Below are 27,028 nucleotides of genomic sequence, written 5' to 3'. Positions count from 1 at the left end.
AAGCCAAGAAGGGGTTTTAGCCAACTCCAGCAATGGGCATTTCCTGTCTTAATTCTAGCTGCCTTGAGTAAGGCTGTTCTATAGCTTTCTTAGTGCTTGTCCCCACAGGGAACAGTGTGCTCTTAGCCCCGACTAGACTAGATGATGAGTCACCTTTCCTCCAGCAATAAGCAGTAGTATAGCAAAAACTGTATGCAGTCCGCTAGCAGGCTGTCAGTCACAGGCGCCTTCTCGGGCAGGGGGCTGTGCGGTAGGCATGGGCTTTGTACTGGCTCCTCCTCACTGTCTTTCCCTTCTTCCAGTGTATGTGGTAGAAGACCAAAGAAGGGATGACCTGGACTCCTCCACCTGCCTCACAGCCTGCTGGACTGCCCTCTGTTGCTGCTGTCTCTGGGACATGCTCACCTGACCTACTCAGCCCTCCTGCCCTGCCAGAAATGCCGTCACTGCTGACGAGTGTGCCTGCCCTCACCTCTTCTGATTGCTGTAACAAATGACTAGCTCTGCCAGGGCACCTCTACCTTCAACTCAGTGGGATTCTAGATTAGTAGGGGTTGCTGCTGTTAATTCAGTGACTTGATCTTTTTAATGTTCAAAATCCAGTTCTTACTGGTCTTTAATGAATGTGCTAAATGACTCTTGTTTTGGCCAAAGGCTTATGATACGTGTATTTATAACTTTAAAATTAAGATGTAATACACCACTGAATGATTTCTCTGCTAGCACCTTGTATGTTTCAATAAATTGATCCAAACCTCAGTCGTCTGTTATTCCAGATTGATCCTAAACCCCTGGTCTGTGCTGCTGTGTGCCTCCTGGATACATTAACCTTTTTAATTACTCATGTGCCCACCCAAGTCCCAAGTTCTCCAGGTACTTTCTGGAGTCTAAGTTGTTCAGAGATGGTTCAGTACCTTAAGAGGAACCTATTCACCTCCCACTCTGGTGCTGTGTTACACAAGTAGTGTAGGTATGTCAGGGAGGCAGGACCTTTCTGGACGTGCATTCACCAGGGAGCTATACCCTCACAGAGCCTAGGGCACCTCTTTTCAGGGTCAGACCCTGGGTGTTCCTCTCCTGCTGCCCCTCTGTTTTCAGTAACATGCACACTCACAGGACAAAGCGTGGCTCTATCTGAAGAAATGCCTCCGTGTTCCCTGTAGGAAAGGGCACATCGTACTAGCTTGTTTATAAGCTAGTAAGGCTAGCCAAGTCACTCTTAACTTCTTCATGAAGAAGTGTAATGGACACTTCTTCATGAACTCAACTCTAGCTGCCCTGATAAGAGGCAACTGTCTTCCTCATGCAAATATCAGCCCAGTTGTCCATCTCTGCTTTGGCCACTGGGTGGCAGAGCTACTGCAGCAGCCAGCCGGCTTCCTCGCCCTGCACCTTAAGAGGAGACGCCAACAACTGTCTCTTGGCCAGCCCCGCCCCCACCCCACCGCTCACCCAGGCCAAAGAGTGGCGGGCAGATAAATGTTTACCTATCTGCTTTTTTTTTTAAGTCACAGTGTAGCATGTCTTGATTTCTGCAGTCCGCGAGTAGAACTAGGATGAGCAGTGCAAGAGCACCAGTTTGATTTTACCACCCACATACAACAGAACTCATTAACAAAGTACAATATAGAAAATAATTAGGAAGAGATGTATTTTAAATATTATCCTTGTCTTTAATATCATTTCATTGTAAATTTACATAATAATTGGCTGCATTTTAACAGCTGGCTTGCAACAAAATTTCTGAAAACGTGTTCACTGGCTCCTGTAAGCAGCACAAGCCAGCTCGGCACAGCACTGTCCCCAGGCCCAGGAGACAGCCGGCTGATGATGTCCACACCTCATGATACTGGCCTAAGGGAGACATCCTTGGAGGTACTGCTACTTTATTATGGAATTTTCTTTTGGAATCTCTGGGAAACAGCAGGAGAAAGAATCTTTAGACAGACTGTCCTTTTCATTTATATGCAGTTATACCTCGGCAGTCATCATCAATATATATACATGGAAGCTTAAAAGTTGAGAATTAAAACAACCAGAAGAGGAAATGGGCAAGATCCTAATTGCCAAGGAAGGGCTGGCTTCCAAGCAAGGGATGGGGACTCAGCCAAGGAGATTGACTGGAGGAGTTGAGGCACAAAGCTGGCCATGGCTTCTCAGGTCTCTGTTCACAACCTCAAACAAGGCAGACAGCAGAGTGGGGCAGATGCCTTTATTGATCTGGCCAGCATGGTGCCAGGAGTGGGGTCAGGCAAGTTCTGCCTGCATGGCTCCTGCCTCCTCTCTCCTGGGAGCTCACCCTGCATCCCAGGAGAGAACAGTGTCCTGCGGAGGAGCCAGGGTCAGAAATAGAGGGCTGGAATCTGTGAGGAACTCGGGGCCATGTATAAAGAGTGCAGTGATGAGGTCAACTGGCTGGTGTCCACCAGGGCAGAGCAGAGGCTCCCCTTCCACAGGAGCCTGCGAGGGGTCCCGTGGGGGGCTTTCTCCTCATGGCCGCCTACTGGGCCCTGCGTGCCATCAGCATCTCCCGGATGTTGTCCTCAGCCTCCTTCACACTCCGTTCAAGGTATGATTTCTTCTGCTGCAATGTGAGAAAGCAACGAGGTTAGGACCAGGGTGAGAGGGACAGGATGACAAAAAGGCAGCTCTTGTGCCCAATAGTTATAGCGTCTCCATTTGAGCCACTGACTTCCAAGGGAAGCTAAGTACACATCTGTCCAGTGTCCCTCTCCCCAGTCCTGGAGGAAGGACCCCCAGCAGAGGGAAGAGGTGGGTTTGGACAGGAAGCAGAAGTGCTCAGTGGAAGACTAGCACTCTTCCCTCAGAAGGAAGCAGACTCTAAAAACAGACGTCTCAGTACATGAAGTTATAGCAGACAGACAAAGGCCAGGAAATTCCAGGACAAAGTTCCTGTCCCATAACAGACTGTCTCCTCTCAAGGTTTTCCATAGTTTGGGCCAGACGCCTGTAGCTACGAGTGCTGCTGCTACATAACTCAGTGGATGCTACTCCATCCCACAGGCTGGGGACTCACCTGTGACATACTCAGGCACAGATGAGTCAGGGTCGGACCTGCCTGGACCCCAAGACACAATTGAGTACAGCAGACTTTTTAGACACTCACCCCTCAACCCCCTACCTGAGTCCTACATGAAAACTCTTAGACAAAGAACTACTTTCAGAAACCACGTCTGAACCAGATTACAAAAGATTAGTCAAAGGAAATAATGTCCATCTGTTACCTACCATGTGGTCACCCCAGAGTCATGATGGCTTCACATGGTCCCTGCGCTGACTGAGGGTAGAGTTGTGGCTGACAAAATCAAGGGTTCCTTTTTGAGGACTACTATCCTTGCTCTGAGAATAGTTAAGGTAATTCCCTCCTCTCAGGGTTAGACTGTCTTCGCCACAACTGGAGCCTGTGAAGCAGAGCCTGGCCGGTCTGTAGTCTGTGTCGTTCTCTCTCCCCCACACCCTTCACCCCAGTAGCTGAAGACTCAGTTCGATCACTGAAGTACTCACTCTATCTGGGGAGGTCAGGAAAATGTTGGGGAACGTGGCAGGTGAACTATAATTCACTGTGTCTTGCTTGGGAACCCCAATCTCTGAGAGGGAAAAGGGAATTAATCATCCCTTATCCCCCAAACCCTTCACTATTAAACCTCTGGTGCTCCTCTACACACCCATCTTTAACACGACCACTCTGGGTCCAGAGAGTCAATCATACATGTAAAAGGTTTTTTCCAACAGGTGCAAAATGTGGCATACTTAAACCCTTACCCAGACTGTGAAACTCTGATTCCTGTTTGTCTTCTAATGTCAAATTTCCTTAACACTAGAAAGAGTCATGCCTCTTTACTCATCTCCCATCTGCCCTTCTTACACATTTCTTACATCACTCCAGGAGCTCCATAAACGACTCACAGAGATCATAACAGTTTGATGGCCACAACTGTACTGTTGCTAGGGAATTCTGTTTAATTATACTGCTAACCTGATAAAGTCCTATCCTTGTGATATCAGAGTGGAAACTTAAACTTCCTTTGATAAACAACCCTTAGACTTTACTTGTGGGGACTTAAAAAAGAGGCAAATACTAATAACTCCTGACTCACTCCTCAAGAATGCACATGTATGGGGAGTGCACAAAGGGGAGCATCGAGCACCGGGGCTCCGCTTCTGCCCCCGCCAGAGTTGGGCCAGTCTGCTGCACCACAGCTGGTGAAACCATAAACTGGGACGTCAGCAGTGGCTGTTCTGCCCTACTTTCCAGGCCTCTGGGAGACCTGGTAGTGTGGAAGGTTAAGCTTTGGGTTTTGGTTTGTTCAGGGGAAAGGGATACCTTAGACAATAAATTCAGGTTGTGATTCTGTTTTAAAATTGAAACCCAGGGCACTCCTAAAGAAATGAGGTCTGTTTTCAGCCTATCTCATCATTTCTCCCGTCTCCAAGCATATCTAAGATCACAAGACCCTCTTAATCCATCAAGACCAAGGAACCAGAAATGGGAGTTGCTTCTGGAGTCAGGGTCCATGGCAGCTTCCAAAGGACTCACAAAGCTATCCTGCTGGAAATTTTCTACTTTTTAAAAAAATGTTGGTGATTCTGTTGATGAGCATATGCATAGTAAAACACACAGCAATTCAACAGCTTCTAAGTGCACAATCCAGTAACCGTAAGTCGATGTCACCATCCCAACTTCTGACGTGTTCTTCCTCGTTAGCATAAATTCACTGGCCCTAAGGTCCAGCTGTAGCTTGTGACCACACTACACTGCAGAGGCCTGTGTGCCCAAAATTAACCCAGATACAAATGACAACATCAGAAAGGATAAAGGACAATTTCTTTCTAAAACTCAGTCAAGCCAGAAAATCTTTGGACTCCATTCCAAACTCTCTGGACACACAACTCCATTCCTGACAATGCTTAGTGTCATCCAAGAAAGAAATGCTGCTTCTTCAGTCTGACAGCCTACTGATCAATAAACCCTAATGGCACTATTGCGGTATCTCACACCATAACCAGAATCTGACTTTAATCCAACAGCTTGCTAACCACTCTCCTTAAACATACCCACCCTCTATTTGCTATCTTCACACATTGTCGTTTTAAAAGCCTCCAAAGACTTCCCATCTCAGAGTAAAAAGAATACTTTTTCTAGGAAGGCTTTGAATCTGTTCATTCTAGTTCAATCCCTCTGGTGAGTTTCCACTCCAAATATAATCAACCAGAGTCTACATTTTAACAAGATCCCCCCAATCCCATTACTGGTTGAGTTAGTCCCAAATCACAGAACTCGCCATTGGGTTTCCTGGGTTATATATCTTTGTGGGAAGAGACTGCCCATATTCCTAGCTGGTAGTTTCAAGCTTAGACAACAGGTAAGAAGACAGATGAAGAACCGATGCATTCAGGTATTAAAACACCCAGCACTACTAGAGAAGGAACAAAGTCGTCTAGAAGAGGTATGACAGATGCTTTTAGAAGGATGGTGAGACTTTGTTTCACATACTTAATACACATTATCAGGAGAGAGCAGTCCTGGAGAGGGAGCTCATGCATGGGAAGGGGGTGTGTGTGTAAATGAAAAATGAGGAAGACTCTTTATGAGACAGATTGAAAACAGTGGCAGCAACAAGGGACTCAAACAGAACAGCAACTGTGAAGATGGACAGGACTGGAGCAACAACTGTGGGTGGACAGGGTCACTAAGCTGGAACTAACTGAGGATACCTAGTAACAGCAACAATACATCTGGAGAGAAAATGAAAAGTGATAGCAAGATAAGAATCACACAGGGTTCTTGTTAAAATACAGATTCTGGTTGTATTATCAAAATGGAAATGAAGATTCTAACGGGGTCAAACCAGAATGAACCAGTTTGAAGCTCTTGTTTTTCAACGCCACAAAGCCCTGACTGACTTGCTCTCAGCTAACTCTCTGACTAACCTGCAACTCTGGGGGAGCTTTAAACCCGATTCCCCCCCCCCCCCCACACACACACACAGGAGTCCTGGCAAGGCATCTATTGTCCTCAATGTAACATCTTGCTGTCTCATTGTGCAATTTCCCCCAGAACATGTCCCCTAAGAAATCCTGTGGTGACACTGAACCACAAAGCTCTGGCTGTGGGGACATTCTTGTGGGACCTTGTCCTGACCTGAAATCCTCGGATTTCCTGTGGGGCTTAAGCTGCCGGGGAATGGCATTGCTGGACTTACTGCTCATCAGTACCATTCTTTGTTCTGGAGTCAGACTGGGGAGCTGGTGTTTGATTCTCATCCTCTCACAAAAGAAGGCAGCTCGAGCCTCTAAGAGTTTTCTGACATGACACAACATCTCAAATAAGCTCCTGTAACACTCTTGTAACATCTTGTAACTCTCTCTCTCTCTCCCTCTTCTTAGAACTTTGTCTCTCCTTTTCCTTTTCTACTAGTTTCCTTCTTTGTTATTCAGTAAGATTTGGACAATGCTATTGTATCTTCACCCTCCAATTTTTCTTTCGCCTCACAAACTGTCTTCAAACAAACGTGTCTTAAAGACCAAACAAATAAAACCATTAAATGGAACTTGGGGAAGAGGAAAGCAGCCCTCCCGCCCGATGTCAGGGCCTTTGACAAGGCCTGAGAGCACAGCCTTCTTGCCCCAAGGCCTGAGATCTGCCTGCAACCTTACAGACCTGCTCTGAGCCTCACATCTGTGACCAGGAGTTTAGCATACTTCTTTCCAGACACTGCTCATCTCTCAATCTCTACCATTTATCACAAACTTGAGGCAAAGATCATCTTCTTACTTTCTCCTCTACACCTTTAAATCAAGACCCTGCCAAACCAAACTAAACCCTCTGCTTTCTTTTCAATTCCACTCATGGCTACCCTAAATAAAGCAGGGAGCAGAACTGCCCCACAGTTTCCAAAGCTGTCTTTATTGGTGCTGACTGCCACATCTTTCTCCTGTGTGCCAGCTGGTGAATTCACAATGCTGACCGGGTTAACAACCACTGCACCACCAGCCCAATTCTTTTCCGTTTGCCTAGAGGTGCCAGCTGACCACAACGGGGAAGTTAGCCAGAGACCAAGAATTCACGGAAGGTTGAGAAGGCTTTAGCCACAGGAAACAAGAAGGGGGAAATGAGAAAGGCCATGAGGGGGCGCAGTTAGAGAAGGTGGGAAGGGAAATGAGACTGACATGGGCACAGAACCAAGGTCTGAAAGTGCAAGGCCCAGGCCATCATCACCCAGTTGGGCAGAGCAGCCACCAGAGGACATAAACCCACCTGTGCCACCAAGTCAATTCTGACTCTTAGTGACTCTATGTTGTTATGTGCCATCAAGTCAGACCTGACCCACAGTTGAACCTCCAGGAGGTTTTCAGAGGCAGTAAATCGCACAGAAGGAAAATGCCCAGCTTTCTCCCAAGGAGCAGCTCTACAGTATAGCAGATAACTGCCCTCACAGGGTTTCCAAGCTCGTAAATATTTATGTAAACACAATGCCTCATCTTTCTTCCACACAGTGGCTGCTGGAGAAAAACCACTGATTGTTTGGCTAGCAGCACAACACTTAGCCTGCAGTGCCACCAGGGCAGGCAAACTGGCCGGAGTCTGAAGCTACAGTAAAACTGATCCTAAGACACGCACACTCCATGAACTCATCTGGGTGAATCCATTTCAAAGATAAGGACACAACTAGGGTAGAAGGTAACTAACTGCTCCACTATGGCTGGGTGACCGTGGAGGCAGAGAATACAGAGAAATCTAAGAAAGGATTACCAGTCTGCAGCTTTCAGAAACTACCTTAGAAACAGCTTCAGAGGTCTTCTGGTGAAGGATGGGGCAATAGGGTGGTTAGCTGAGCAATGATGTCATTTACCTTGCAGGTGTCCTTTTACCTGGTAAGAGAATCTGACACTGCTACTATATGCAATCAAACTCCCAAATTCCACCTCTGTTCACAGGCCAGCTGTCTAGCCCAACTCAGTCTGCCCAAAACAAACTACTACACTGCTCAACCATTTAATACCAAGGACCCAAAATATATATAAATTTTTCTCCCAGACACAACATTATTTAACTCTTCAACCCACCTGGGATTTAGGTGAACTCTCCCCCTACTATCTTTCCTGAACATACTGCTTTATTTAAGTCCCAGACAAAAGAGAATACATTAAACAGGGACAGATGAATTAGAAAGCAAGCTAGTGGCTAAGCAGAGTCAACTGTGGCACAACCCTATCAAGTGAGGGAGGTAGAGAAATTTGGCTCAGAGAATATTAAGGAACCTGATCACCATCTTAAACGCCTACAGCAAAGGCTCTCGGGTGGTCCCTGGGTTCACAAAATCAGCAGCATCACCTAATGAATGTGCTAGAAATGCACATCTTCAAGCCCTACCCAATCTCTGAACTGGACACTGGGGTGAAGCCCAGCAATATGGGCTTTTCCAGCCCTGCACAGAGCTCTGGTGGTGAAGCATGACATATTCAGCTGCTAACAGAAGGATAAGTGGTCTGAATCTGCCAAGTTACACCCTTGGAAACCCAACAGAAGATCACTATGAGTTGGGAATGATTCGACAGAAGATATGCCTGGGTAATTCTAAGAATCATACGGTGCTTTGGTAAAGCATTCCACGTGTGGTAAAGTCAACCAAAATCTTGACAGTCAGGACCCTACTGTTCCCTGGAGAAAGACGAGGCAGCCTCTTCCATAAGTTTAGAGTCTCAAAAGCTACGAGGCAGTGCTGCTTTGTCTTACAGGTACCAGCAGCCACAGTGGGTTTGGTTGTGTTTGTTTGTTTCTAGGTGATTCTGATAAACATTCAAGTTAGAGAACAACTGTTTTAAAGCAAAAGCCAGTAAACTTTCTAAGAAGCCAGATGGTAAATGTTTTCAGCTCTTCAAGTTGGTCTCTGTTACAACTATCAAACTCTAGGCAAAATCTGTCAAGGGCAATAGGTAACCAAAACGATGTGGTTTAAGTCAATGAGAATGGTTTTTAAAAACCCAAGAATACCAAAATACAAAATCTTTACTTCTAAAACAGGCAGCTGGCTAAATCTGGCCTATGACTGGTAAGTACAGTTTGCTGGTGGCTTAGTTCATAGCATGTTGTGCTGCTAACCAAAAGATTATGCACCTCTAATGGTTCAAATCGACCTAAACCCAGTCACCTCTAGATCCTGTCACCACCTCTACCTCTGAAAGGTCAGCTTCAAGCACCACCACCACTACCACTATTTCTATGCAGTCTTGTTAATTTTTTATTTTTATTTTGCACTGGTTTACATACAAAATTTGTATACACTGTGTTTCACACTATCCTTCATTCACATTGTGTTTCATACAATCATTGTCATTCATTATGTGTTAGAAAATCATGGTTTAACTGTTACATTTCTGCACCCTCATCACTCAAAGACAAGTTCCTCATTAGCCATTATGCTCTCATACCCACTTCCCCCTCTTACCTAGTTAACTTAGTTCCCACAGTTCATTAGTTATTATTTATTCCTCTTAAAAATACTCTTTTCTCCTCACCTTTTCTCTTGGTTTGCCAGGCAAAATTCCATCTCTAGTTAAAGGCAAACATCTCAACACTTCGTGTCTATGACTATACTTTACTCAAGGCAATGAATTTCAAATGGGCATTCAATATTTTGCTGCAGAGGGTCAAGGATTGCAGCCTTCAGTACGGATTGAGGCTCAATGTCAAGAAGACAAAGATTCTCACCACTGGACCAATTGGCAGCATCAGGATGGATAATGAAAAGACTGAGATTGTTAACTTTAGTCTGCTTGGCTCCACAATCATCACTCTTGGCACCAGGAGCCAGGAAATAAAAAAATGTACTGCGATGGGAAAGTCTGCTGTTAGGGACCTCTCCAGGGTACTGAAGAACAATGGTGTCAGTCTGGAGATTAAGGTGCATCTGATACAGGCTATGGTCTTTGCAATCACTTGTTATGAAACAGAGAGTTGGACAATGACTAAGGAGGATAGAAGAACTGATGCCTTTGAGCTGTGGTGCTGGAGAAGAGTACTGAATATACCATGGACTGCCAAGAAAACATTCATCCTGGAGAGGTTTAAACCAGACTGCTCCTTGAAGGCAAGGATTCTGCGTGTTGTCTGACATAATTTGGACATGTTGTAAGGAGGGAAGGGTCCTTGGAGAGGGACATCATGTCTGGGAAGGTGGAAGGACAGCGCAGGAGAGGAAGGCCCTCTATGAGGTGGACTGATTCACTGACTGGGGTAATCGGGATGGGTGTATCAGTGTGTGAATGGCACAGGACAGAGCAGAGTTTAGGGCTGTTGTACACAAGGTTGCTATGAGTCGCAAGCGACTTGACGGCACATAACAACAACAACAACAGTTCACTTGTCTGCTCTCCACAATAATTTTTATATTTTTTCTTAACTTCTCCAATTTCCTACACTCCCTTCCCTCTTCTTAGCAAATGAGTCTATCTTAATTTCACTGAGAAAACAAAAGCCGTTTGATGAGAATTCTATCTTCTTTGCACCTACACCTACAACTACTTTTTATCTTTTCCTATTATTAAAATAGAACAGCTCTGGCTCCTATTAAAATCCAAGCCTTTCATTTGGGTATACATTCCATCCCCACCTGCATGGCTCATGCTTCAATCCCTCAGTTATCTTTTGAAGACATCTAACATCATTTCCTTGACATACAATGTCATCACTTTGATGATGAGATCTGCTATGAGTAGCCAGTCAATTCAAAAGAAGTTCCCTTAGAGGTAGAAGAGATGCACTCTACACTGAATACACACACACACACCCACACACACCTGGGAAAGTTCACCTGCTCTTTGCTCAATCTGGATCCTACATCTGTCCTCCAATTCTTTTGGAATTGAGCCAGCAGCCTGCCACACTGCCTACCAATCTTGGGTTCATCTGCCCCTGCAGCTGTAAAAGTCAGGAGCCTTTTAGCCTGATGTCTAACCTGACTTTGGACCTACCAGCTGCTCCACAAGAGAAAGGTGGGTAATCTCATCCAAGGTAATTTAAAGCCTTTGAAAACCTACTGGAGGGTCAGCTATGAGTTGGTTCCAACCTAAAGGCACATTAAAAACAATAACATAAGGGCATGTGGGTAGATATGTAAACCTCATTATTTTTGTATCTCTAGAGAATTCCATCTAAAACAGTAAAGCAAACCTTTAAAAAAGCCTTTCCTGGCCTTATATTCCCCTGGAGGTTCTGTCCTGTTTCTCTCCTCCCCTTCGGAGTAAAACATTTTAATTCTTTTTCAGTTGTTGCCTCTACTTCCTCTCCCACTTGTACCCTAGACTTCATCAATCATGCTTCCACCCACTCTACTGAAGTGACCTGTCTCACCAAGGTTCTGTGCTGCCATTCCTGTGGTTACTTCTCTATTCAACCTCTCACCCAATAGCATTCAACACTAATTCTGAAATACTGTCTTTTTTCAGTTTCCATGATACCAAACCAATTTACCTCCCATGTTACTGGCCAGTCCTATTCAGTTCTCCTTTGTCAGCCTCTTCCTTATACTTGTAAATGTTGGTCTTTTCTAAGCAGCTTGTCTATAGAGTACTTCTCTCCTCTCCTTCTGGAAACTTTCTTAGACACTCTCCTCTAGATTCACAGCTTCAGATATTACTATGACCTCCACATTTATCTCTAACCCTGAATTCCACTACATCAGAAAACACAATTTCTCATAAAATCTATCCTCTTCAAAGTCAAGCTTAACGAGGTCTAAAGCAAATATAGTTGGTGTACATTCACCACAACATCCCTCTCTCTGACTCTCCTACCTCAGTGAACGGTATCAACATTCATCCAACTGCTCAATTATAAAACCAAAGTATGTAAATGCCATTCTGGGTGTGGTTTGTATTGGTGTTATTCTTTTCCTTAAATCCTGCCAACTCATCAGCAATTTTTGTTAACATGCCCACCAATGCAGCTTCAAACCATAGTCTTCTTTCCATCCATACCTCTCTGCTACCATGCTAGACCAAGCTGCTACCATCTCTTGTCTGGGCATCTGTCATAGGTAGTTTTAATATGTGAATCAGATGAGAATTCTCATCTGCTTAAAACCAGGTTTTCCATCAGATTTAGAATAAATATCAACTTCTTATCTTGGGAACAAGAGATGACACTGGCGTGGTCTCACACATGACAGATCATGCAAGGTCTTTAATAATATTAAAAGATTTTGATAAGATTTTGTAGTTGTTGTTGTTGTGTACCGCAGAGTCGGAACATCAGTTCCATACCTGACCCTCCAGCAAGTTTTCAGAGGCAGTTAATCATACAGGAGGAGACTGCCCCTCTTCCCTTAGAGCAGCTGGTGGCCTGGCTTTTTGCCACTAAGACACCAGAGTTTGTAGCAAAGAGGTGCAGAAATCAAATTTTCACTGGAAACAAAATATCAAGCTGGTTGAAATAGAATGAATTAGGGCAGAATTTCCCAACAAAATGTCCCATGAGCCATGAAAGGCTGGCAGATGTATCCAAAGTAAGCTTTGTGAATTTATCCCAGGGAACTATGCAACTACTATTTTCTTAGTGACTATGAGTTGGAATTGACTAGACAGCAGCACACACTTATTTTTTGTTTCTTCTCAGGAGTGGTGATGGTAGTTTGTGACATGACTGATAAAGCCCCAAATCAGAGAATAAAAGCATACATTTTAAGAGATCTTTTAGAAAGCTACTGCAATAATTTTGGAGAGAGATAATGGCAGCTTAGTGACAGCAATGGAGAGAGCAGGCAGATATTATTTAGGAGGAAAATCAACAGCAGGACTTTAAGAAATTCATTATTAGAGATCAGATTTCGTAAGGTAAGGTATCAAGAATAACTCCCAACATGTCTGCCTTACATGATGGCTAGATGGTGTTACTTTAACTGAGATAAGGAATGCAGGAGAATCAGGTTTAGAAGAAAAGTCAGTAGAGTTATTAGCAAGTTGATAGAGGTCTGGGCTAGTGATAAAAATTTTGTACACAGGCAGTTTTTAAAGGCTGTAAGAATGGATACAATTTCTAAAGAAAGAACAAAGAATAAAACACCGGCTAGTCTTGAAAAAAATAACTGTATTTTCAAGTGGAAGGAAGAGGACAAACCATCCAAACAAATATATATACTGAAGAAGCAGGAGACTATGTGGGTAAGGCAGGTAGATAGATCAAGCAAAAGAATGAGATCACATTGGAAATCAGACTGGATATGTTCACTCAGGAAGAGTGGCGTCAGAGGTGGCTGGGGAAGAAGTGGACATCAGCACCTCTTGCTTTTAAAAAACCAAACAAAACTACAGCTCTTTAAGATCTGACTCATAATGGCAAAGTACCCAATAGTTAATTGTGACAGATGTCTTAAGAATACACATACCGCAGTACCAGGACAAAAATTTTACTTCTTATCATTAATTATCACATGTAATCAAAATCTTGGTAAATATTATTTAAAAATGACTAGAACAATAAATCTACAGGGAACTTCCAGATATTCAAGCTGGATTTAGAAGAGGCCATAGCACCAGGAATATCACTGTTGATGTCAGATGGCTCTTTTCGGAAAGCAGAAACTATCAAAAGAATGCCTGTGTTTTACTGACTATACAAAGGCATTTGTGTGTGTCATAACAAATTATGGCTAACACTGAGAAGAATGGGAATCCCAGAATACTAAATTGTGCTCGTGCGAAACCTATACCTGGACAAGAGGCTATTGTACTAATCAAGCAAGGAACACAGCATGGTTTAAAATCATGGAAGCTGTGCATCAGGGCTATATCCTTCCTCCATGCCTATTAGATCTGTATGCTTAAACAAATCATTCAAGAAGTCAGATTTCATGGAGAAAAATGTGGCATCAGGATTGGAAGATTATCAACAACCTGTGTTATACAGACAACACAACTTCCTTGCTGAAAGTTAAAACACTTGTTGCAGAAGATCAATGACTATACAACCTTAAATATGGATTACATTTCAACATAAAAAAAACACCCAAAATACTCTCACCATTGGGCTGATTAGGCAACATCATGCCAGATGGAGAAGAGACTGAAGTTGTTAAAGATTTAACCTTACTTGGATACATAATCAACACTTACAGTACCTGCAGTCAAGAAACAAATGATGTGTATGGGGGAAATCTGCTGTCAAGGACCTCTCCAGAGTGTTAATGAGGCAATGACATCAGTCCAGGCCATGGTCTTCACTTACTAACTATGCATGTGAAAGCTGGGTAATGAGTAAGGGTAACAGAAGAATCAATGCCTTTGAGCTGTCATGTTGGAGAAGAGTACTTACTACTGCATATCCTATGAACTACCAAAAGAATAAATAATGTCTTGGACAAAGTGTAACCTCCATGTTTCTTGGAATCAAAGATGCTGAAGCTTTGTATACTTTGAGCTTGTTGCTAGGAGGGGCCAGTCCTTGGAAAACAATACTGTGGAGGGTCAGTGAAAGAGAGGAAGGCCCTCAACAAGACGGACTGACACAATGACTGTGACAATGGATTCAAGTGTATCAGAGATGCTAAGGATGGCATCAAAGATGATGAGGGCCAAGTCCAGATCGGTTGTTCATAGAGTTGCTATATGCTGTAGTCAAGTTGATGGCACATTATATAATTTCAAAGAAATAGTGGGCTTTATTTAGGGTTGGAGAAGCAGAAAAAAATCATGCTCAAGAAAATAATTATATGGGCTAAAATTTTATGTTCAAAAAATAAGGACTTAAAGAGAACATCTTTCAAAGACCACACAATGTCATAGCTAAGACTCTTGCACAGTATAAATGGAGCAAGAGTTAACGAAAAAGATGCACAGAGAGTATTACCAAGAGTAGGACCCCAAAACAAAAACCCTGGAGGTTTCTGTTCATTTTCTAAAACAAAACTAAAATTACAACTTATAAAAAGAACATATTTTTCTATGTCCCATAATATGTAAAAAACAAAAGTACACAGTATATAATAAACCTCAAGGAAACAAATTTTGCAAACCAGAGTCTCAGAATACATACCACATGCCTCACAGATTCCCCAGGATTTGAAAACATTTATTAATCAATAAAAGAGACTATTTAGAGTCTACAAGTCTTCCAAATCGCAAATAAAACAAAAATTCCTTCTATTTCAATTCCCCTTTAGTTTATCCTACTCATCAAGAGTAAGAGAATCAAATCAAAGAGTGTTTATTGTGGAGTTTGACCTGTAGGCATGGTAAAGAGTAGATGATTAAGCTAAGGTGTGCCAGCTGAGAGAGGAAGTAAAGACAACACCTTACATTCTTGGAAGTGGAGGTGTAAACTGACTCAACTGTGGCGACACAGCATGCAGGTTACATGTCAGTCTGAAGTCAGTCTCACACTGTTCTCCCTGCCAAGTCATGAATTTCTACTTTCTTACAACAAAAAGACAACTCAATTTTAAAAATGGTCAAAATAGTTATATATTCTCCCAAAGAAGATACATGAATGTCAAATAAGTACATGAAGAGATGATCAGTGCAATGAATCATTAGAAAAATGAAAAGCAAAGTCACAATTTAAGATATCACTTTATACCCTCTGTGACGGCAATAAAAAAAAATAGAAAATAGCAAACATTGGCAAAATGTGGAGAAACTGCAACCCTCGAATATACAGTTGGTGGAAATGTAAAAAGATGCAGTCACTGTTTAAAATTATTTCACAGTTTCTTAAAAAGTAAAAATATGAAATTATCATATGACTCAGCAAATTCACTCCTAAGTATAAACACCCTCAAACTCAAAACTCAAACTGATTCATAGTGGATTCTCCAGTGGGTTTCCAGGAGGCTGTCACACAGGGGGGAAATGATCATTCATCTCCCTCCTCTGGAATCACTGTTAAGAGCTTTCAGAGCTCCTTACAATCCTAGAGAACTGAGAAACAGGTATTCAAATAAAAACCTGTTCATTAACACTGACGTTATTGTTGTGTACTAGAGAGTCAGAACTGACCCACAGCGGACACTCCAGTGGGTTTTTCAGAAGCAGTTAATCCAACAGGAGGAGACTGCCCAGCCTTCTCCCACAGAGCAGCTGTTGGCCTCGAACCATGTACCTTAGGGATTGTAGCGTAGCTTCTCGCCACTACCAGTATTATTTATAATAAGGAAAAAGTAGAAACAATTCAAGTCTCCATCAATTCATGGATGGATCCCATCTCCTCCCATAAAATTGATGGCATTGCAAACCAAGTCGGGGAACACTATGAGTCAGAATCAACTTAGTAGTGGTTTGATTTGTGGTTTCTTCCATGAATGGATAAACACAATGTGATTAATCCCTAATGGACTATTATTGATCATGAAAAGGAGTGAAGTACTAATTATTGTTGTGTGCTATAGAACCAACCTATAGCTGAGTTTTCAGAGGCAGTAAATCTTCTAGGAGGAGATTGCCTATCCTTCTCAAACCACATGCCTTTGGGAATGCAGCCAGCTTCTCGGCACTAGGCCATCAGAGCTCCCTAAAACATCAAGCTGTATTGTGTTCTATTTTTTTTTTTACAACTTTAACTTTTCCTAAATTCATACTTCATACACTCCATGTTCCAGTAATGCATTTGTTTCTTCTAATTTGAATCTCTGAAGTCACCCAATTTGAATCACTCTGATCCCTAGGAAGCAAAATACATTCTAATGTATATATCTTCTATAATAAAGAATGTATACTCTGATTCAGTCTATAATATGAACAAACAATGAAAATATTATGCTAGGTGAAAGAAATCAAACAGGAAAACCCCACAGTTTTCATGACACTCTATTTCTAAAAAGAAGTTCTAGGGACATGGCGAGTTATATTATTCAGTTGCTAACAGGGCTGCAGTTCAAAATCACCAGCGATACCAAGGAAAAAAAAGGGCACTATTCTCCCACAAAGACTGGCAGCCTCTGAAACTCAATAAAGAGCTGGCTCGTTCTGATAGCCTAGTGGCAAGAAGGTGCACTGCAATCCTAAAGGCATGTGGTTGAATCCACCAGCTGCTCTGTGGGAGAAGGACGGGCAATCTCTTCCTGTGGGATTAACTGCCTCTGAAAATCTGCTGGAGGATCAGCTATGAGTCGGGTCTGACTCTACAGTACACAACAAAAACAACATGGTTAATGTTTATGTGAATGGTTACCAGAGGCAGGAAAGAGAGCAAAAGTAGGGAGTGACTGCTTCGGTTATTGCGTGCTATTAACTTAATTCTGACTCAGAGTGACCCTATGTGACAGGGAAGCACTCACTGCCCAGTGGATTTCAAGGCTATTATCCTTTTGGAGGGAGATCTGGTGGAGAAGTCTGTAGGGAGTTGTGCTGCTAACCCAACAGAGGCACTTTTCTGGCCGTTCGAAGCAGTAGGGGCTCCTTCAGGAGAAAGATGGGCAATCTCCTGTGAGATTTATAGCCTCCTGGAAGCCCACTCGCTGGAGGATCAGCTATTCGTTGGTTCCAGCTTGACGGCAATAAGGTGGTGAGTGACACTTTATGGGCACAGACTGCTGGGTGGTTAGTGGGTTCAAAATAACAGTCTTCCCATTCCTGTCAGGTCCTTAAACACTACGCCACCAAGGCCGCCACTTAATGGGCAGATGGTTTGTTTTTATAAGGATGATTAAAATGTCCTATGATTACTAGAAAATGGTGATGGCTGAACAACATTGTGAATGTATTACAACCACTGAATTGTTCACTTAAAAATGACTATGATGCAATGAGATGAAATCCATTAAATGAAGAAAAAACAGCCTCTTTAACAAATAATGTAGGCAAAACTGTATATTTGTAAAAAATTTAAATAAGATTCACAATTCACATTATATATTAAAACCTCAAGATGGATTAAGAACTTGGACGTAAAATTGAGGATCATTAAAGAGTTCGGGGCAAATTTAGGAATCTTAATCTCTATAGACTACTAAATATAATAAAATCTTAATCTGTACAGACTATTAAATATAATAAAAATACACAAACAGCAGAAAAAGAAATCAAATTATTAAAACCTTCTAAAAATTAAATCCTTATCAAAGATTTCTCAAAAAGAGAAACACAAACTGGTAATATATTTGACAATGATATATCTGACAAAAAATTCTTTAAACTACAGAAACGAACACAGCAACAAGTAAAAGGCAAGTAAACCAATTACAATAGGCAAATGACATGAAATGATACGTCACTACCAACAAACACAGAAATGCTCAAGATCATTAGCTATCACAAAGATGCAAATCAAAATAACAATATAATATCATCTCACTCTAACAACAGCAAAGTCCAGTAAGTGCTATTACTACTCTTAGGTGCCGTCTAGGAGGACTCACAGAGACCCTATAACAAACAGATCTGAACCCTGTCTTATGCTGTGACATTCTCACAATCCCTAACACTCTCAAGCCCACTGCTGTAGCCACTGTACCAATCCACATTGTTGAGGCTCTTCCTCTCCTTTGTAGTCCCTCCACCTTTCCAAGCATGATGTCATTCTTCAAGGAATAAATTGTAGCATCATGTCAAAAGTATGTCAGACACTTCTTCATCTTCACCTCCAAGGAGCACTCTGACTGCCCCTTCTCTAAGACATACCTGTTTGTTCTTTGGGAAGTCCAGGGGATATTCAGTACTCTTCTCCAACATCATAGTTCAAAGGCATCCATTTTTCTTCTGTCATCCTTATTCACTGTCCAGTTCTCAGATGCATAGCAAGTGATTGGAAAGACTAAGCTAAAAAGCTAAAGCTAAGCTGCTGAGAGCTGGACAATGAATAAGGATGACTTTGATGAAGAAGGATGAAAAAGAATTGATGCCTTTGAACTGTAGTCTGAAGAAGAGTACTGAGTATCTTATGCACTGCCAAAAGAACAAACAGGTATGTCTTGAAGAAGGTGCAATCAGAGTGTTCCTTAGAGGAAAGGATGGTGAAGCTTCACCTCACATACTCTGGGCATGTTGCTAGGGAAAGCTATTCCTTTGGAGAAGGAAATGTTTGGAAAGGTGAAGAGACAAGGAAAACCTTCAACAAGGTGGATTGACACAGTGACTGCAGCAATGGGCCTGAGTGGTCAGAGATTGTGATGACAGCACAAGATAGGACAGGGTTCTGATCTGCTGTTCATCACACTGTTGTATTTTGTATTCAAACTGACAGTACCTAATAAGAAGACAGGTGAAGGGAAGACAGTACACAATAAGGGGATGGTCAAAACAGTAAAGAAAGGAAAGGTAAAGAGAGGTTTAAGAAGATTAATGGAAATCAGAATTACAAGGGGGAAATGGGGAAAGTGTGATTACACTGTAAGTACTGAAATTAATGCTACAGAACAAAACTTGTATGAATAGCTAAATGAAAAAATTGCTTTGTACATCTTTACTCAAATCACAATTTTTTAAAATGGTTAAACAAAAGGTTAAAACATAAGGTGCAACTACTGAAAGAAGAGAAAAGATGTGATGAAACAATTAGTCCAAAGGATCATTAGGCGGCTCAAACCTCAAGTTCCTTCTAGTTCTTGAGACACAAGAACTAGAGGGTGCCCAGCAACCACTGCAGACCACCTCAAAAGGATTACAACAGAAGATCCTGGACAGAGTAGGGGAAAATGTGGGACAAAACATAAACAAAACGCAAAAACCCGTGTGAGACTGATGGAATCTTTAGGACCAAGGCCCTGTGTCACCTTTCAAACCTGGAATAAAGCTCACCCTTCTAGCTCAACTCTCAGACAAATGATAGAAAGGCCTATGGGTTGGCCATTACTACCATGGAGACACTCAGAACGCAATCACATAAGGTCAACAGAGCAGCATTTGCTCAAGGATGAAGTCCAGAAGGCAGAAAGGAGGTTACAAGGATTAATGGAAATGAGAAAGAAGACAAAAAGTAGGAAAATGTGATTACATAGCTGACACACACCCCCGCCCCAGGTTTTCAGAGGTGGTAGAATGCATGGGAGAACCTGACCATCTTACTCCCAAGGAGCAGCTAGTGGATTCAAACTGGGTACATTTGTCTTGGGTAGTGTAACTCTTTACCGCTAAGCTATACTCTAAAAAAAATGTTAATGAATGGCTGAATGAAAATCAAATTGCTTTGTAAATTTCCACGTAAATCACAATTTTTTTTAAAATAGCAATTTTAAAAGATACGAAATGGTAAACTCACCTCAATTTTTAAATATTCTATTCTAAAAATTCTATTCTCCTCAAAATGCTGTATCTCAGAGGTTTAAATTAAGATATTAAAATCCTGTGTTTGCAAACAGGCATAGAAAGGCTATTTTCACGGTCTTTACCCTACCCAAAGCCATAGCAATACACATACAAACTGACCAGGCTAAAACAACTCTCTCTTTCTCTCTCTCTCACTCTCTCTCTCTCTCTCACACACACACACACACACACACACACACCCCTGACATAAATGTAAAAAAAATTACCTTTACTGTTATAGCAAAAGCATTAAGTACTTAGATTTATGAGTTAATAAAGTACTCTGGAAAGAGCCAATGAACAAACAAGGGCGAGGAAACTTCTGTGTGATCACAGTACTACTTTCCAATCAAGTATCTTATTTATACAACTAAAAAAATAGAGATATGACAACCAGAAATCCATGAAAGCACCTAGAGACCATAAACAAGCAAGAGCACAAAGCCATCACAGCCACAGATGCATGACTCATCTGATCTGTACAGGTCAGCAGAGGGCAGAAATGAAGAACCACAAACACATTCCAATATCAAAGGTCTATTTATAATGTGTCCAAAAACTCTCAATTTTCTTTTCATTAACAGAGAGAAAAGTCTACTTCTCAATCTCACTTAGGAAAATGCTGTTTATATAGGTAAGCTAAACATCTAAGCCTATCACCTAGAGTCTTACTCACAACTCTGAATATACTGGCAGACACATGAGAAGTCCACATCACTCAGTGATAAGTTTTCCATCTAGGGTAATACAAACCTTAACATGGCCTTAGACCATGATGCAATCACTCTACAGACAAAACGTCACAGTTAACACTTGTCCCCAATTCCACACCCATCAATTTACCATGAAACTGGTGCAAACAGAATGGAGTTAATACATGATTATCTCTGATCTAAGTAACTGACATAACACCAATTAAATTTATAATGACACTGGAGTAATAAAGAGCCCTTGGCACACTTCTCTCCGTAAACATGATTCAAAGGGTGGTTTTCATTTTGTCCTTTTTCAATTTCCAGATGGTAGGCCACTTAGAAATTGCTTATAATCTCTGTACTCAAAAACTGGCGCTTGGGGAAAAAAGATGGGGCAATTAGCTCCTATAAGGATTACAAACATACAGTATACAAACTCTACAGTGCAGTTCAACTCTATCACATGGGATTGCCATGATGTGACAGTCAATTCACCGAACAACAAAACATGTAAAATTGTTTTAAGTTATTACAAATAAATACAAATTTGGGTTGGACATGGCAGGAAGGGGGCAGTGCTTGAAAAAAGAAATCATGCTGGGAAAGGGGGAGGGTCAGAGAAAGATAGACTTTCAACAAGATGGATTGGCACAATGCTCGAGCATGTCAGAGCTGGAGATCTGTTGTTCAAAGCGTAACTATGTGCTGCAGCCAACTCCATGGCACCCAGCAATGACAATAAATAGTCAATGAAGCACAGATAGACATTACTCCGGTAAATCCATCTAACATTAGCTGTAGTATCACTAGTATCACGACCTCTTTGAAATCCAGCCTATGTATCTATCAATTCTCAACTGATGTGCTGTTCCAGTTATTTCTGGATCATTTTCAACAGAATCTGGCTTGCATGTGATATTAATGATGTTGTTTGATAATTTCCACACTCTGTCAGGTCACCTTTCTTTGGAATGGGAACAAATATAGATTTATTCCAGCTGAATGGGGTAGGTGGGAGTGGTAGGGGATGCTGATGGAGCAGGTAAAGAGATGTCAAGACACATTTGCCAAGTATGGGGAGGAACATTCAATCTATTAGTTGCTTCCTTTCTATTATAACAGACATTTAAAAATTTACCAATGGTATATTGCACAGGACTGTGCATTGTTTTATGTTATAAAGTTAGATATTAACACTCGTTATAGCTGCAAGAAGTTTCAAATTTTTCATTTCTATTAAAGACGAAATAGAGATAGTATACTTATGATGTTCTAAGAGTTGAACAGTTTACACACTATATTAAAGAAAACATGTATTTAAAAATTTAATGGAGTCAAATGAATTCTTCTTTGAGGGAATGTACTTGGAGCTTTTCAGTAGTTCCTAAAATATATGGTCACTGAAGCTGGATTTAATTGGGACAAGAAAGCAGAAATGATTACTAGTTGTTTTTTAAAAAATAAGGAATGAAAAAATAAAACTGCATTTCTGGCATTTAAAAAAAAGTTGGTATTGGGAGGGAGAGCTATGGATTCTATCATTTTATAAGTTAAGATCACAAATATTCAAAAGCTTAGGCACTAGGAGTATCCACTGATGGCACAGAAATCCCATCTCTTGAGTAAAAGTGAATGAATAGTGGTTGGAGTAGAGACTTTGTACTCCTGATCTCTCATGCTAACCTCCCTCTGTTTTTCCTGGTTGATCTGTTTCTGGCTTTGTGAAGGACAAGTGATTTCTCTTTTAAAACACTGGCAGTAATTGTCCACAACAGCAAAAAAAATGGAAATAACCCAAGTGCCCATCAACAAGTGAATGGATAGAGAAGCTATGGTATGCTCACATAATGGAATACTACACAGCACCGAAAAATAAGGAACTAATAAAATATTATGCAAAATGGGTGACCTTGGAAGACATTATGCTGAGTTAGATCGTTAGATCTCTCAGTGACAAAAGGACAAATACTGCAAAATGCCACTGTTCTAACAAGGAGGTTAGGGGAACTAGGAAAAGAGGGAATAAGTAATGTACACTGCATTGAAACAGATAAGGAAAAGAACTACTTAAAAGGAATATATTGTTGTTTTATAAGCTATTGAGTTGCCTATGATTCATAGCGACCCTAAGTATAACAGCTCTGAACCCTGCTCTATCCTGTGCCAATCTCACCATTTCCGACACACCTATCCCAACTATCCCAGTCACTAATCAATCTACCTCACAAATGATATTCCTCTCCTGTGCTGTTCTTCTATGCTCCCAAGCATGACATCCTTCTCCAAGGATTGGTCTCTCCTTGAATCATGTCCAAAGTATGTCAGACAAAGCTTCTGAATCCTTGCCTTCAAGGAGCAGCCTGGCTTCACCCTCTCTAGGATGAACCTGTTAGTTTTCTTAGTAGTCCATGGTATATTCAATATTCTTCTCCAGCACCACATCTCAAAGGCATCAAATCTCCTTCTATCATCCTTAGTCACTGTCCAGCTCTCTGGCACATAGCAAGTGATTGCAAACACCATGGTTTCTATCAGGCACATCTTAGTCTCCAGAGTGACATCATTGCTCTTCCATAGTTTGGAGAGGTCTCTAACAGCAGACTTTCCCATCGCAATTTTTTTTTTTTTTAATTTCCTGGCTGCTGGTGCCAAGAGTGTGGACTGTGAAGCCAAACAGACTATAAAGCTGTTAACAGTCTCAATCTCTTCACCATCCACTCATGATTCTGCCACTTGGCCCAGTGGTGGGAATCTTTGTGTGTGGTGTTTTGGTTTTTTTATTTTAGTTTAGTTTTTTTTTTTAATTTCAATTAATATCTACAGAGAATTTGGAATTCCATTCATTCATGGGAATCTTTGTTTCCTTGGTAGTGAGCCTCAATCCATATTGAAGTCTGCACTCTTTGACCTTTTGCAGGAAGCGCTTCAGGTCCTCCTCAGTTTCAACAAGCAAGGTTGTGTCATCTGCATAACTCAGATTATTGATGAGTCTATCTCCAATCCTGATGCCACATTTCTCCTCATAGGGCCCAGCCTCCTGAATAATCTGTTTCGCATACAGATTAAAAAGTTATGGGGATAAGATAGGACACATCCCTGGCGTAGACCCTTCCCAATTTTGAATTATGCAGTATCTCCTTGCTCTGTTCTGACAACCGCCTCCCGGTCCAAATACAGGTTTCGCATTAGCACAATCAAGTGTTCTCGGATTCTCATTCCTCTTAAAGTTAGCCACAGTTTGCTGTGATCCACACCGTCAAATGCCTTTATGTAATCAATGAAACACAGATGATAGACATTCCTCTGGTATTCCCTGCTTTCTGCCAAGATCCATCTAACATTAGCTATAATATCCCTAGTACCATGACCCCTTCTAAAGCCAGCCTGCACTTCTGGTAGCTCTCTGTTTTTGGACAGTCTTCAGAAGAATCTTGCTTGCATGCAGTCTGAAATACTTGAGGCCCAAGGGCTACATTCTATACCATATCTAGAGGACACATCACCCTCGCTTGAGAAACATTACCCCTAACCTCAAGAGAAAACTGGTCACAACATAAGAAACTGGAATCAGCTGAAGTGTTTGGAATCATAGAAGCCCATAAAGCTTGAGATAGAAGATATCAGATCAAGGGCTGGAGATAGGTGTTGAAGGGAGTGAACAGGAGTGGAAGGAGATGCTGGTGGATGGTAGATGGTGGCGCAGGAAATGGGTGGGTCAAGACACATTTGTCAAGGGTGGGGACAACACTGAAACTATTGGTTAATTCTACAATCGGGGAAATATGTTTCATCTGCTTTTTTTTTTTTTTCGGTAAAATGCTTGTCTGTCAGATACTTTTCTAAATCTGAGCATTCAGATTAAGACAGACTAGGAAGAAAGACTGTCCATCCATTTCCTAAATAACAGGCCTCCGAAAACCTTATGTACTTATTTAGACTAACAGGGCAACTGAGGTGGAGCTCTCAAGTATGAAATACAAAGGAAGAGAACAGTTGTAAGCAGACACTAGTGACTGGAACATGGAATGTGAGAACCATAAATGTAGAAAATGAGATAGTGTTAAGGAAGAAACGGAACTCATAAATACTGACATACTAGGTATTGCTGAGATGAGATGGATTGACATGGGGCATTTTGAGTTAGATGATCACAGGATCTATTATGCCAAAAGATGAAAAGGTGAAGAAAAATGGGGTTGCTTTCATAGTTAAAAAAGTAATTTTCTAGGTATGCTCTGAAACATAATATTGTGAGTGAAGGATAATATCCATACACATACAAGGAAGTCCAGTGAGTATCACTATCATTCAGATATATGCACCAATAACCAGAGCCAAAGAGGAGGAAACAAGATTTCTACCAACTTTTACAGTCATAGATCAAGCAAACATGCAATCAAGATGCTTTAATAATAATGGGTGACTGGAATGCAAAAGTTGGAAACAGAAAAGAAGGATTAGCAGTCAGAAAACATGAACTTGTTGACAGAAATGAAACAAGATAAAATGATTGAATTCTGCACAATCAACAATTTATTCATTGCAAATACATTTTATAAGAAACGTAAACACAGGTTATACACATGGGTTTCAGCTAATGGTATGCATAGGAATCAGACTGATTACATCTGTGGAAAGAACCGCTGAAGAAGCTCAATATCAGCTGTGAAAACTAGGCCAGGAGCTGACTGTGGAACAGAACACCAACTACTCATATGTAAGTTCAAGCTGAAGCTATGGAAAATTAAAGTGAATCCACGGGAATCAAAATATGACCTGGAGTCTATCCCACCTGAATTTCAAAACCATCTCAGGAATAGGTTTTGAGGCCTTGAACACAAAATGAGCGAAGACTAAATGAGTTTTGGAAGAATATGAATAGTGCAAAAGGTCATTACAATGACAGAGGAGGAAGAAAAGACCGAAATGGATGTCAAAAGAGACTGAATATTGCACTAGAGCGTAGAGAAGCCAAAGCAGAAGGAAGAATTCAAGATACTAAAGAGCTGAACAGAAGATTTCAAAAGGCAGTGCAGAGTAAAGTATTACAATGAAATGTGCAAAGAGCTGGGGTCAGAAAATCAAAGGGGCCAAAATCGCTCAGCATTTTTAAGCTCAAGAAACTGAAGAACAAATTCAAACCTCAAGTTGCAAGACTTAAGGATGCTCTGGGCAGAATATTAAATGATCCAGGAGTATTAAAAGAAGACGGAAAAAGCATACAGAGTCATTGTACCGAATCGAATTGGCTGACACAGAAGAATTTCATGAAACAACATATGAGCAAGAACCTATGGTGATAAAGGAAGAAGTTCAAGCTGCTTTGAAAAACTTGGCAAAAAATAAGGCTCCAGGAATCGATGGTGTATACCAATTGACATATTTCAACTAACGGATACTACCCTAGATGTGCTCACCAAGTTGTGTCAAGAAATCTGGAGGACAACCCCTTGGCCAACTGACTGGAAGAGATCTATATCTGTTCTCATTCCAAAGAAAGGTAATCCAACAGAATGTGGAAAAGGAATATATGATTAGGTATTATTTGCATGACAACAGTCCTGAATAAGAAGTACATAGCAAAATGTACTAGGGGGAAGAAAAGTAGGGAGGAAACTGCAACAATTAAAGAATGGAAATCCAAGTTCTCAGTAAATTTGGGTTAAAATCTCAATAAATTAAACAAAACACAGGCAGAGGCCTCCAAGTCCATGAGATGGCATCATCACAGAATCCACAACTACTAGGAAAAACAAGAGCAGAAGAATGCTCACATACGCATTCTAGAGTCATTAACAATCCCTACCAAAGAATACACATGTGTAAAACAGTCAAGATTTCCTCTGACTACCCTTACATGATGACATAAGCTATCAATAGTGGGTCCCTAACATAAAATAGAGAAAACTAAGGAACTGAAGAACAAATTCAAACCTCGAGTTGCTATAATCAAGGATGCTTTCGGCAGAATGTTAAATAATCCCGGAAGTATTAAAAGAAAATGGAAGGAATATACTGAGTCATTGTATCGAAAGGAATTGGAAGACACAGAAGAATTTCATGAAACAACATATGAG

General features: G+C 41.3%; 1 protein-coding gene across 1 annotated transcript in view; it reads right to left on the bottom strand.

Annotated features, from left to right (window-relative positions):
* Window positions 1–2,500: 2,500 nt before the first annotated feature.
* PFDN1 (prefoldin subunit 1) overlaps window positions 2,501–27,028 on the bottom strand; it is a 105,085-nt gene continuing 80,557 nt past the window's right edge. Inside the window, exon 4 of the mRNA XM_006891163.1 lies at window positions 2,501–2,584. Coding sequence (XP_006891225.1) covers window positions 2,501–2,584 — 84 coding nt within the window. The remainder of the gene's footprint in view (window positions 2,585–27,028) is intronic.

This window comes from Elephantulus edwardii, unplaced genomic scaffold, assembly GCF_000299155.1.
Source record: "Elephantulus edwardii isolate Elephantulus edwardi_28Jun2011 unplaced genomic scaffold, EleEdw1.0 scaffold00095, whole genome shotgun sequence".
Taxonomy (NCBI): domain Eukaryota; kingdom Metazoa; phylum Chordata; class Mammalia; order Macroscelidea; family Macroscelididae; genus Elephantulus; species Elephantulus edwardii.
This window is presented reverse-complemented; position numbering and strand designations above follow the sequence as displayed.